Source organism: Orcinus orca, chromosome 18 (assembly GCF_937001465.1).
Source record: "Orcinus orca chromosome 18, mOrcOrc1.1, whole genome shotgun sequence".
Lineage (NCBI taxonomy): Eukaryota > Metazoa > Chordata > Mammalia > Artiodactyla > Delphinidae > Orcinus > Orcinus orca.
Window position 1 is genome coordinate 2,868,942 of NC_064576.1, and position 13,997 is coordinate 2,882,938.

At 55.2% G+C, this 13,997-nt stretch overlaps 1 protein-coding gene across 2 annotated transcripts in view; it reads left to right on the forward strand.

Annotated features, from left to right (window-relative positions):
- The first annotated feature begins 6,084 nt into the window (after nucleotides 1-6,084).
- The window catches only part of IRS2 (insulin receptor substrate 2), a 30,418-nt gene continuing 22,505 nt past the window's right edge, over nucleotides 6,085-13,997 (forward strand). The window contains exon 1 of one of the 2 annotated variants that reach the window (XM_033435061.2): nucleotides 6,085-10,660. In XM_033435061.2, coding sequence (XP_033290952.1) covers nucleotides 6,622-10,660 — 4,039 coding nt within the window. In that variant the 5' untranslated portion in view covers nucleotides 6,085-6,621. The remainder of the gene's footprint in view (nucleotides 10,661-13,997) is intronic. The other variant, XM_012534408.3, reaches the window with a different exon arrangement.

Below are 13,997 nucleotides of genomic sequence, written 5' to 3' on the forward strand. Positions count from 1 at the left end.
AGCCATGAGTTCATAAGTTCAAAGTAATCAGAAAGATAGCCACGGTTGACACTTCACTGCTATTTGTCATTTATAGCTTTTAAAATGTTGTTATTTATAGTTTTTAAAATATATTTTCTTTCCTCCATACTTTTCAAATTTTGCTTTTCACTATCTCTCAAGATGACTTTGGCTTATTCTAAAAAAAAAAAAAAAAAAAAAATTGAGACTGATAGGTCGGTTCAGTGGAGAAAACAACCAAAAGTTTGTATCCCTATTGTAACCCTTAGGTTTGCTCCAGGAAATGTTCGAGAATAATCTTGTTTAGATTCTTGTTTTTAAATTGTTGGCTAAGTAGTTTTCTAAAATCTTAAATGGACATTGGTATACATTTTTTATACAACAGCTGTTCTTGGTAACTAAAGATGCAAATTGAGATTTAAAGAATATTAGAAAATGTGACCATGTTAGCTTGATACCCAATCCAAAAAAAAAACCACAATTCTTAAACTTACTAATATACTCATCCCTCATTTGTCATCTGACTTTGCCCTTAGTTCACTTGTTGATATTTCTTTGTTTTATCTCAAACAGTTTCTATTGATTTATTTAAAGATTTGTGCAGAGCAAGTGTAGGTGAGGTTGCAACCAGCTTTCTACAAAAGCAGGGACCACTCTGGCTGTGACAACTCGCTTGGGAGCTGGTCCTGCCTTGGGAAGAAGCGTTGCCAGTTGGTGGCAGCATTCACAAGAGCGGGTCACATTTCCTCTCTTATCTTTAGGTTGGATTTCAAAACAACTCTAGAAAACAGACTGAAAGGCAAGCCTAGAAACAGCACGTGAACGACTACAGAAAGTGGAAGGTTTCTGACTACAGCCCAAAACACCAGAGCATTTGGCGAAAAGCGGGGCAGCCGTGTCCTATTTGTGTCCTGAGCAGTTTGCAAAAACAGGGCGAAAGCTTGTTCCCAGAACTAACAGTGGGATCAATGAACTCGGGTTGATCTTTCCCCTTCCTTAACATTTGCGCTCTGTTCAAGGGCACTCCCAGCGGGCCTCACTGCTCATCCCCCCTCCCTTCCCAGAAAATATAGCTGTGTCATTTTAAAGCCCCCCCTTTTTTTCAATGTCATCTGCTCATGAACTACACATTGAGAAGCAGACACTTTTGTTCTGCTCTGACAGGAAAAACCAAACAAACACAATAAACAACGCTTTAACTCTGCAGCCAGAACATTGCAAAGCATCAATTTAGTCAAGCAAAATGTTAGTATATTGTATTTCAGGGCCAAGAATTCCAAGGAAGAGGGATGTTTTAAGAAGGAACAGGTTTTTTGTTTGATTGTTTTTTTAATGATTCAGTAATTTTATATAGCCATTAATGGGAAATTTTTATTTCAATCATGGGAAGTCTTTAGGGAAAAAAAAAGTTCTGTTTGGTTTTTAATCTAGAAATATATTCTCGAAATTTAAACACAACAAAATTCAGGGGTTAATGAATAAGAATTTTAAGTCACTGACAGCAGTCACTATGTAATTGGTTGTTTATGTGTTAATATTCCTTCAACACAATTCTATTTAAAATAAAAATGTTTTTAATATTGGATTAGCCTATCCTGGTGCCTACTACTTAAATGAGCATTTTTCTAAACAGTATTAATTCAATTCATACACTTTTCAGAATAATTCTTAAGTGTTAGTTTGCTCTAGCATATATGTGCATGAGAAATCATTTATTTTAGAAAATCCCTCTTCCCCAAATGAATATTTAAGGAAAGAACTATTTAAAATATATCAGGATTTTTAATGAGCGAAAGAAATAGTGAAGTGGAAAGCCTTTACAACTTCCGAGAAACCGATACAATCTATGAACAAATCCTGCTTTTTCAAACATTTGCAAAGCCACCCGTTGACAGTGAATGATCCAAACAGCAGTTACATTCCTTCATGTAAATCATTCTGTTGCACAGCACTGGAATGTTACAAAATCCTTGTGAAATTTCAGTTGAAACATATTAGCAAATATATTCGTGAGAGAAAAAAACTAGCTGCGAAAGTGTAGGAAGTCCCCATATGAATCCTAGATGAGGAAAAGTCTGTCCTCAGGGTTCACTCATCACAGAAAGGGAAATGTGTTAAATGAGCAACTGTTATACATTATTTAACACAGCAAAATTGATGAAATGTTGCCACTCTTTTTAAAGACTACAATGTAAACTTCTGATGTTAAAATTTCTATTCCTAAAATACATTTTATTTATTTATTTATTTTTACACTGTATATCTTAATTTTATTTTATTTTTTTAACATCTTTATTGGAGTATGATTGCTTTACAATGGTGTGTTAGTTTCTGCTTTATAACAAAGTGAATCAGCTGTACATATACATATGTTCCCATATCTCTTCCCTCTTGCCTCTCCCTCCCACCCTCCCTATCCCACCCCTCTAGGTGGTCACAAAGCACCGAGCTGATCTCCCTGTGCTATGTGGCTAAAATACATTTTAAAACCGGTCATGTAATATTCCACTTAGTGATCTGCTTACTCAGTCAGATAAGAGTTCATCCAGACCAAAAATACTGTCAAACAGCTACAGGGTTAAGAATTAAAAAAACCAAAGATACAAAAAAAAACCCTCTCATGTTATCTACTTTTCTCCTGTTACAGATGCTTCCTTATATGAAACAGAGAAGAAAATTAATGATGGTCACTATTATTGTTACTGTTATTTGTGTTACGGATTTATGGTACGTATTTAATGTCTACACTTTTGTGAAATTGACTACTTTATGAAAGGTAATTAAATTATTCCAGAAAGGACTTTTGGTTTTAGTAAAAGAATCCTTGTGTAAGATTCTATGTTAAAAAACAAAACAAAACAACAAAACCAAACAAACAAAAATCCCTCCTTGTTTAAAGATATGGTCATTTTGCTATCCATGAAAGGAAAGAGAATTTCTGATGAAAGCTTTCGGACCATGAGAAAAAATTTCATCCAGGCTCTTGCTGGCAACAGGCCACACAGCAGCACCCAGCCCTGCGCAGAGAGCAGGTTGCCAGATGTTATTTAGCTGACTTTTGCTGGAAAAGTATGGGAGAGCAGTTGGAAAATCACAAGGTGTCACACAAGCTTTAAATAAATAAATAGCTTATTTGGCAATGGAAAGGGAGAAAGGCAACCAGTTCCTTCGCTGAGGAAGAAGACTGGGATGCTTCTAATTACAGAGCTCCTTTCTGCTGGTTTCATGGACTGACTTCTTAATGAGAATGGAAACTGTGCTCCCACACTTGTAGTGAGAGGTTCTAGGACTTCAGAATGACAAGTAGTTTTGCTGTAGCTTTGTGATCTTATAGTACGAGAACGCCACTGAGAGAGGAGATCATTCTTCACCCTGCCTTGTCTGCCCCTAATCAGTGACTGAGGCAATACTACATGGGGAAAGTGTCAACTGCCAAAGGAGAGCTTCTGACACCTTTACTTGAAACTGGCATTGAACATTGTAATCCCTCTAAGGGGAAAAAAACAAACAAATCCAAGATGGACTTGTTAACATCTGAAGGGCACAGCAAAGAAGTATTCAATGAATATTTGAAAACTTAATTTTGTATGAAAAGTCAAAATCAAAAAGAAAAGGTACTTTCTCAGAAGAAATTATTATGGCGTGATGCTGAAAACAGGTTGCCCCATGATCATACTATGCCCATTAGGGTTACTGAACATACAGGCAGCGCTGCTTTACAAAGCAATAAAATTGGGCCACATTTTCTTCAAGCTCCCAGATAAGAACCCCTTCATCTCTCTCTCTCTCTCTTTTTTTTTTTTTGAGTTCCTAAGAATTTTATTTTTCAAAGGGTCAAGGAAGAAGAAAACATGAATGGATATTAACTACTTAGCAGATTGCTAGGCAATACGTTACCATAAAAGGGGCAGCAAGATCTAAAAAGAATAAAAAACCGAAGCACAATGTCCATAATGGTGGTGCCCCCAACACATACACAATCATACACACACACACACAAATGTATATACACACCCAGGCCCACACATAGAAATACACATGCACACTTAAAAGGGCACTCCCAGAGGTATTACTTTTTAAAGCATGGTTTAAAATTAAGGATCAACTTTACATACACCTCTTTTTTTTTTTTTTGCGGTACGCGGGCCTCTCACTGTTGTGGTCTCTCCCGCTGCGGGGCACAGGCTCCGGACGCACAGGCCCAGCGGCCATGGCTCACGGGCCCAGCCGCTCCGCAGCATGTGGGATCCTCCCGGACCGGGGCACGAACCCGTGTCCCCTGCATCGGCAGACGGACTCTCAACCACTGCGCCACCAGGGAAACCCTACATACACCTCTTTGAGGCAAATTCTATGATGATTTTTGTGACATTGATTATTCTTATGTTTGTTACTCATCAATAATCATAATGTGTATACACAACAAACAAAACTACTATGATTTTTCTGTAAGTAAGGATCTCTTGGCCCATAAAATTAACTAGCAGAATTTTTAGGTCACAGTTTTACAAACAGGTTAAAATATATATCACCCTTTCAAATATTATAATCTTGTTACTTTTCTTAAATTTAAGACTTTATTATATTTAAAATAAAGACTTTTATAAAGTACAGAGGACATTCAAAGGCAAACTTCCAGGACTTAATAAAAAAATAACCAACATTATTGTTCCAAATCATTTCGTGAAGACACACAATTGAAAAAAACAAAAAACGAAAAAACAAAGACACAAGCTTGCTTTTAGCCTTCGTGGTTTCTGCAGGATCCGGAGCCTGCTCTGATCTGAACTCGGGGACTCCCACCCTCACCAGTAGCCCTCACTGTCATTTAGGAGACGCGATTGTATGGTGGGTCCTTATTTGTGATCGACTTTGAAAGTCACAGAAGGCACACAGATGTAAAAATTCGAAGCATCCATTGGCGCCTTCCACGCGGCGGCCGCTGCCGGCTAAGGGCGCGCGGGTCTGGAACCGCCCACTCCCGCGCCTCCGCGCGTGGGGCGGAGGGTCTAGCAGGAGGAGGGCACCCGCCGCGGGGACCCGGCTCACAGGGCTGTGTGCTCGCTGGAGCGCGCCCCCTTCCCGGCACTAAGGAAACTGCAGTTTTCTACGCCTGCTCGTCCTCCTCTTTCTCCTATTACATCCAACAGACGATTTCAACTTCCCGAGACCCTGACAAGTGAATGGCGCTGATGACGCCCCGGAAAGAGCCCACGACCCGGTGCGAGGGAAGGGCGCCCCTGAGCGGGTGGGACCCCGGGAGCACCCCGGCTCTCCTTCCAGGAAGGGGCACGAAACTGCTATGGATCCAGAGCTCACTGGTGCTAACGTGATGCTCGTAAACAAGCCGCGGGCCGGGCACCCGGGAACCACCCAGGAGCAAACCCGCCCAGCCGGGCGGGCGCGCGTCCACCCCAAGCCGGGGCGCCGGATCCGCAAGCCGAAGTGTGTGCTGGGGGGAGGGGGATTCCGAGAGGGCGGCCAAGTTCACTGCCCCTATCTTGGCCCCCGCTAGTGGGGCGGCGGCGAGGCGATGCGGGGCCCGAGTGCGGTGCCACCGTCCCCTCCCACGCACCGAACCCTGGCGGGCGGTGTCGGCCCTTGATCTCCGCCGGCCCCCGCCCCCTGCAGTTCCAATTCCTCCCCCCCCACCGCCCACCCCAGTCCCCTCCCTGGCGGAAGCTCCCAGCCCAATTAATTGAGTCAAAGGCGGGAGGGCAGGGCCCTCCGCGCGTCGGCCGCCGGCCCCCGCCCCTCCCGCGCGCCCCTTTTCCCGCCCTGGGTGGCATCTCCTCCGCCGGCATCCACAACGAGCCTCTGATTAATGAGGCCCGAGCCGGCCCCCACCCGACCCGGGCCCTGGCCTCCGCGGGAGGGGGAGGGGACGGCGGGAAACGCGGCCCCGGGAGAAAGGGGGGCGGGGCGGGGTGCGCGGCCCGCCCCGCCCCCCCGCGCCCCGCCCCGCCCCCCCGCGCCCCGCGCCTATTGGCCGTGCGAGCCGTCCGTCGCGGAGCGCGGCGCCTATGCGGGCGGCGGGGCGGGGCGGGCCGCGCCGTGTGTGCCTGCGTAACGCCGAGTCACATGTTGTTTTGCTCTTCTTAGTTCAGTCACTCGGTGCGCGATGTGTTACTCACTGTGCGGCGGGGACCGCGACGAGCCCGGGTCGCCGTTGGCAGCACCAGCAGCAGCAGCCCCGGCGGCGGCGGCGCGGACCCCGAGTACCGGGGCACACCCCGGCACCCCGGAGCGCGGCGCGGCGGCAGGACCCGTGCGGCCGGGCGCGCCTTAGGCTCGGCCCCGAGGCTCGGGGACCCCCGACTCTCGGCCCATCCCGCGAGCCCCAGGCGCCGCCCGAGAGCCCGGGAGGCAGCGGCCGCTACCGCCGCCGCCGCCCGCGCCGGGCATCCTCTGGGGCCCCGGAGCGCGGAGGGCGCTGCGCCACCGCGCGGTGCCGGCCCCCCGCCCTCCACCCGGCGGGCCTCCCCGAACCTTCCCCACCTCCTGGGCCCGAGGGACGCGGGCTCCGGCGGGCGAGCAGGGGGGGAGGGAGCCGCCCGCGCCCCCTCCGCTCCCCCCGGCCCCTCCACGCCGGGCCGAGCGGCGCGGCCTGAAGCGCCGGTGATGGCGAGCCCGCCGATGAACGGGCGCCCCGGGCCGGCGGGTGGCGACGGCCCCAACCTCAACCTCAACCACAACAACAACAACAACAACAGCGGCGTGCGCAAGTGCGGCTACCTGCGCAAGCAGAAGCACGGCCACAAGCGCTTCTTCGTGCTGCGCGGACCCGGAGCGGGCGGCGACGAGGCGGCGGCGACAGCGGGCGGGGGGCCGGCGCCGCAGCCGCCGCGGCTCGAGTACTACGAGAGCGAGAAGAAGTGGCGGAGCAAAGCGGGCGCCCCGAAGCGGGTCATCGCGCTCGACTGCTGCCTGAACATCAACAAGCGCGCCGACGCCAAGCACAAGTACCTGATCGCCCTCTACACCAAGGACGAGTACTTCGCAGTGGCGGCCGAGAACGAGCAGGAGCAGGAGGGCTGGTACCGCGCGCTCACCGACCTGGTCAGCGAGGGCCGAGCGAGCGCCGGCGACGCGCCCCCCGCCGCCGCCGCCGCCGCCGCCCCCTCCGCGTCCTGCAGCGCCTCCCTGCCCGGCGCCCTGGGCGGCTCGGCCGGCGCCGCCGTCGCCGCCGCGGCCGATGACAGCTACGGGCTGGTGGCGCCCGCCACGGCCGCCTACCGTGAGGTGTGGCAGGTGAACCTGAAGCCCAAAGGCCTGGGCCAGAGCAAGAACCTGACGGGCGTGTACCGCCTGTGCCTGTCGGCGCGCACCATCGGCTTCGTGAAGCTCAACTGCGAGCAGCCGTCGGTGACGCTGCAGCTGATGAACATCCGCCGCTGCGGTCACTCGGACAGCTTCTTCTTCATCGAGGTGGGCCGCTCGGCCGTGACGGGCCCCGGTGAGCTGTGGATGCAGGCAGACGACTCGGTGGTGGCGCAGAACATCCACGAGACCATCCTGGAGGCCATGAAGGCGCTCAAGGAGCTCTTCGAGTTCCGGCCGCGCAGCAAGAGCCAGTCGTCCGGCTCGTCGGCCACGCACCCCATCAGCGTCCCCGGCGCGCGTCGCCACCACCACCTGGTCAACCTGCCCCCCAGCCAGACGGGCCTGGTGCGCCGCTCGCGCACCGACAGCTTGGCCGCCACACCGCCGGCCGCCAAGTGCAGCTCGTGCCGGGTGCGCACGGCCAGCGAGGGCGACGGCGGCGTGGCGGCGGGGGCCGGGGCGGCGGGCGGCAGGCCGGTGTCGGTGGCGGGGAGCCCCCTGAGCCCGGGGCCGGTGCGCGCGCCCCTGAGCCGCTCGCACACCCTGAGCGGCGGCTGCGGCGGCCGCGCGAGCAAGGTGACGCTGGCGCCGGCAGGGGGCGCCCTGCAGCACAGCCGCTCCATGTCCATGCCCGTGGCGCACTCGCCCCCGGCGGCCGCCACCAGCCCCGGCAGCCTGTCGTCCAGCAGCGGGCACGGCTCGGGCTCCTACCCGCCGCCCCCGGGCCCGCACCCGCACATGCAGCACCCCCTGCACCCCCAGCGACCCTCCAGCGGCAGCGCCTCGGCCTCGGGCTCCCCCAGCGACCCTGGCTTCATGTCCCTGGACGAGTACGGTTCGAGCCCTGGGGACCTGAGAGCCTTCTGCAGTCTCAGGAGCAACACGCCCGAGTCCATCGCCGAGACGCCCCCGGCCAGGGACGGCAGCGGGGGCGAGCTGTACGGGTACATGACCATGGACCGGCCCCTGAGCCACTGCGGCCGACCCTACCGCAGAGTCTCCGGGGACGGGGCCCAGGACTTGGACAGGGGGCTGAGGAAGAGGACCTACTCCCTGACCACGCCTGCCCGGCAGCGGCCAGTGCCCCAGCCCTCCTCCGCGTCCCTGGATGAATACACCCTGATGCGGGCCACCTTCTCCGGCAGCTCAGGCCGCCTCTGCCCGTCGTGCCCCGCGTCCTCCCCCAAAGTGGCCTACCACCCCTACCCCGAGGACTACGGCGACATCGAGATCGGGTCGCACAGGAGCTCCAGCAGTAACCTGGGCACGGACGACGGCTACATGCCCATGACCCCCGGCGTGGCCCTCGCGGGCGGCGGCGGGAGCTGCAAGAGCGACGACTACATGCCCATGAGCCCCACCAGCGTGTCCGCCCCGAAGCAGATCCTGCAGCCGCGCGCCGCCGTCGCGGCCTTGCCCCCCACGGGAGCCGCGGGGCCCACGCCCGCGTCTGCCGCCAGCAGGGCCTTCCCGGGGAGCGGGGGCGGCTACAAGACCAGCTCCCCGGCCGAGAGCTCCCCGGAGGACAGCGGGTACATGCGCATGTGGTGCGGAGGCTCCAAGCTGTCCGTGGAGAGCGCCGCCGACGGCAGGCTGCTTCCAAACGGGGACTACCTCAACATGTCCCCCGGCGACGCGGGAGCCTCGGGCACCCCGCCCGACTTCTTCTCGGCCGCCCTGCACGCCGGCGGCGGCGGGGAGATGCTCCGGGGCGTCCCCGGCTACTGCTACAGCTCCCTGCCGCGCTCCTACAAGGCCGCCTACACCTGCAACGGGGACAACGACCAGTACGTGCTCATGAGCTCCCCCGTGGGGCGCATCCTGGAGGAGGAGCGGCTGGAGTCGACGGCCGGCCCGGGGTCCACGCAGCCAGCCGGCGCCTTCGCGGCCGGGGCAGGGGGCGGCGGCGGCCACCCGCAGCCACCCCACCCGGCGGTGCCTTCGCCCGGGAGGCCCGGTGGCAGCGGCAGCGGCCGCCTGGAGGGCTTCCTGGGCCAGCGCTGCCGGGCCACGCGGCCCACGCGCCTGTCCCTGGAGGGGCTGCAGACCCTGCCCCGCATGCACGAGTACCCCCTGCCGCCCGAGCCCAAGAGCCCGGGCGAGTACATCAACATCGACTTCGGCGAGGCGGGCGCGCGCCTGTCGCCGCCCGCGCCCCCGCTGCTGGCCTCGGCCGCCTCGTCGTCGTCGCTGCTGTCCGCCGGCAGCCCGGCCTCATCGCTGGGCTCGGGCACCCCGGGCACGAGCGGCGACAGCCGGCAGCGCTCCCCGCTCTCCGACTACATGAACCTCGACTTCAGCTCGCCCAAGTCACCCCAGCCGGGCGGCCAGGCCGGGGACCCCGTGGGCTCTCTGGACGCCCTCCTGTCCCCCGAGGCCTCCGCGTACCCGCCGCTGCCCCCGCGCCCCGCCGCCCCCTCCTCGGCCCTGCAGCCGGCGCCCCCGCCGCCCCCGCCCGGAGAGCTGTACCGCCTGCCTCCGGCACCACCCTCCCAGGGCCCTGGCGCGGCCTCCTCTCCATCCTCGGGGGCGGGCGACAGCGGCGACTACACCGAGATGGCCTTCGGCGTGGCTGCCACGCCGCCGCAACCGATCGCCGCGCCCCCGAAGCCCGACGGGGCCCGCGTGAGCAGCCCCGTGTCCGGCCTGAAGAGGCTAAGCCTCATGGACCAGTTGTCGGGGGTCGAGGCCTTCCTGCAAGCCAGCCAGCCCCCAGACCCGCACCGCGGGGCCAAGGTCATCCGTGCGGACCCGCAAGGGGGCCGCCGCCGCCACAGCTCGGAGACCTTCTCCTCGACCACCACTGTGACCCCCGTGTCCCCGTCCTTCGCCCACAACCCCAAGCGCCACAACTCGGCCTCGGTGGAGAACGTGTCTCTCAGGAAAAGCGGCGAAGGGGGCGGCGGCAGCGTCCTGGGTGGCGGTGACGAGCCCCCCACGTCCCCCCGCCAGTTGCCGCCGCCGCAACACCCACAGGCGCGGCCCTGGACGCCGAGCCAGCCCGGGGGCTTGGTCGGCTGCCCCGGGGGCAGTGGCTCGCCGATGCGCCGGGAGACTTCTGCTGGCTTCCAGAACGGCCTCAACTACATCGCCATCGACGTGAGGGACGAGCCGGGGCTGTCGCCGTCCCCGCAGCAGCCTCAGCAGCATCCTCAGACGGGAGACAAGAGCGCCTGGGGCCGGACCCGGAGCCTCGGGGGCCTCATCGGCGCGGTAGGGGCCGGCAGCACCGGCGGGGTGTGTGTGGGGCCCGGCCCTGGCGCCCTGCCCTCCGCCAGCACCTACGCCAGCCTCGACTTCTTGACGCATCACCTGAAAGAGGCCACGGTCGTGAAAGGTGAGACCCCTGCGGCTGGTGGAAGAAGGGTGGGCACGCGAGGGCGTCCGTGGCTAAAGCCTCTTCCCTTCTTTGGTACCTCGACCTAAATGCCAGAGTGCGGGCGCAGGTTTCCTGTTCTGTTTCACTGTGGGGCCGATGTCAGCTCTCGAACCTCAGGGACCTTGCCAGGAGCACTCAGGTCGTCTTTGAGTTGAGTGGGAATCTTTGGACTCGGGAGACTTTTGATTTGTTTTCTTGGGCCCAGACTCCCCGTCTTCCCATGAACACACCTGGCGGGTGCCCCCAGGTCAGCCCCCCGGGGGGAGGCAGGCGGCAGAGGGGGTCTTCTCCATCTGAGAGGCGGGAAACTTGTGCCGGGAGGGGACTTGAAGTTCCAGTAGCTCCCAGGCCGCAGCCTTCACCTTTCTCTTTGTTTTCCTGGAGCCGGGCCCAGCTGACTCTCGCCGAGCCTCAGAGTTTATAAAACACGGGCCCAAAAGTTGTTTAGGAAACGCACATCCATTTTGGTGACTGCTGCAGGGAACAGCGAACCATTTCAAGTTTACACGTAGCCTGTGGGAGCTTTTCCACCAGAGACGTTCCTTTGCTCTGAACAAGCTGAAATGGTGACGCTGCTTAAACACAGCTCAAAAGCAGTGGTTCTCCAACTCGAGCCCACCTGGGAGTCACCTGGAGAGTTTGCTGAGCCCCGGACGGCCGGGCTAGGTGAATCCCCGAGATTCCGGTGCAGTGGGTCTGGGATGCGGCTCCCAGTGTGCTTTTTCTAAGAAGCCCCCAGGTTGTACTGGTGCTGCCAGTTTGGGGACCATGGCTGGGAGCACCTGACCCAGTTAGACCGCCTGAGTAGGCTTGAGAAATGGCCTATGGGGGCAGCCCAGGCGCAGTCATGTGAAGCGGCCAGTGGGCGGGGCCCAGGCCCCCAGCATTTTTCGGCCGCCCAGGTGATGTGATTCTGGGCTTCAGAGGAGACAGTGAAAGACGACCATGCTGGTCTTCTCAGGAACCATTGGATGGGATGGTGTCCAGTATTGTTCTTTGCAGTCTCATCACAGATCCAAAAGGAGAGAGGTGTGCTTGCCTTGCACCTGCAGGTGCGTCCTGACTGTCTCAGAGGTTCTGACTGTCTCAAACTTTGAATGATGTGGTGGAGGAGAGGTGGGGGGGGCGGGAGGGCTCAAGAGAGTTCCTTCTTTAATTTTGTAGCCGCTTCTGTGCAGCGTTGTCAGGAAGATAGAGGCTTTGTGGGAACCGCAGAACACAGAGCAGCGAACACGTCTTAGATGCTGGCCCGAGGTCAGCAGTCTGCAAGGGTTACAGGGTGACGATTGAGGTAGCTTGGGGATCCGTACACCTTTTTTTCTAAAAGTGAACAGAGCCCTCTAATGCCATCTGAATCCAGCATGTGTTTTCTAGTATCCACGGGATTTAAAGTTATAGCTGTAGAGTGGATACCCTGGAAATCCAATATAACAGAGGAAACGCTACCTGCTCTTTTATTAAAATTGTGGAACACGAGATAAAAAGAGTCACGGAGAGCTATCAGAGTGTGGTGCTTCAGCATAACGAAGCCCCCTGGGAGTTGTCAGGATGTGTCCCATAAACGATGCTCAGCGGAAGGTCACTTTGCTTGGAGTTAACTGAAGCCCTACAGGTGCATCTGAAAAATTGCGCGTGTGTCTGGGACTTGAAGGGTGATTAGCTGTCATCCAAGATGCACACCAGCGTAACTAGACTTGAGTGGAGGAGAAATCTGTACACACAGGAATGGGTATAGGCCATCGTGAGCACGAAAGTACATTTTGCTGAAATCTGATTCTAATCAGAAAAACAGCCTGAGAACACAACACCTCTCACTGCTTCTGGTGGAGTAGGCGGGAAAAACCTGGACTGGATTGAGGAGGGCCCTGGGAGGCGTTTCTTGCAGTCACAGGGCGAACGAGCTGGAGCGTGCACCTCCAGGCCTGAAAGGATTCAAGGCCTTTCCGATAAGGTAGATACTTTCAGAAACGTGATTCACGTCTAATATAATGCCCTTTTCAGATGAGGGAAAATGTTAAACCGCAAGAGATAAGTTTATGAGAGGCCTGATTTGGCCTGTTTTGTTTCAGATTTCCCACCAGTATAAAATTCCTTACAACCTATAGGATTCAGGATTCTGAAATCAAAACAGCAGTTTGTATGTTCGGTGGTGGCTGAACAAAGATGAGAGATCGCTTTGGATTGCTGGTTGTCCAGAGTCTCTGTGGGCGTTAATGTAAACACTCTCTTAAGAAGGAAAAAAGACTATTTTTAAGCAAAATGGATAACTACAATTGGTCCATTGTGCCCAAACCACTTTTTTTTTTTTTTTTGAAAAAAGGACTACATGCTAAATGGATTTCTAGTAAACTAATTTGAACACAGAGAACAGTAGGGTAGGGAAGACGGGCATCTCATCTTAATTAACGGGGAAACTAAATTGCATTTTGTGGAGCCAGAAAGGGACTGTGGAGAAACCCAGAATGAACATCCACTTTTACTGAACTCACGTTTGCGCGTAGACATTTGTCTGTGATGCTGATAGATAAAAAGTGCACAGGAGATAAGTGTTGTTTGAGAGCACGGTTTATGGAAGGAAGACTTGCAAAGCATTTCTTTGAAGATAAAATGGAAAATGAACTTCCTGAGTCATTGGGTGTGCTGCCCTGACTCTCGGAAGTGGCCGTGTTTCCACATCCAGCTCCTTGGGTTCCGCGTGGAGAAACTTCACGAATTATGCTGAAGTGGAACCATTCGGGGTCCCTTGGGGGGCTAGCGTTTGGTATTTGGAGAGGTGGTGACAAAGAGGTAAGGTCCCAGCAGTGTTTGATGGTTGTTTCCAATAGGATTGGGGATGGTGGTGGGGTTTCAATGGTGGAGCCAATTCAAAAGTTAGCACGCCTTAGATTGACACAGATGGGTGTGTATGTATTTGCAGGTCCTGCAGAGCAGGTACAAATTTACCTCGAAACTATGCCTCTTACTTGGGAGCAGGGAGAAGGTTACCTACCCTGTGCTTTGTGGGTGTGTATGGGAACAAATACAACCAATCTTTAGAGTATTGTTGTTTGGGAACTGAAACTATGCTACTGGAGTCACTGTGCTTTAAAGCCACTTTTTAAAATGAACTTTATATATTTGGTCGTTAGGGTTACAGATCGGTGTATACCATAAACTGTGCTATTTTGCTCTTCCTCTTTAGTTGGGTTTTTGTTCTAGAATTGGTTTATCTGTAGGTACAAGGCAGATCAGATAAGAATTACCCCGAGAGCATCTGTACTTAAATTTGTTCCATAAAAGGACTGTGTATTCACCT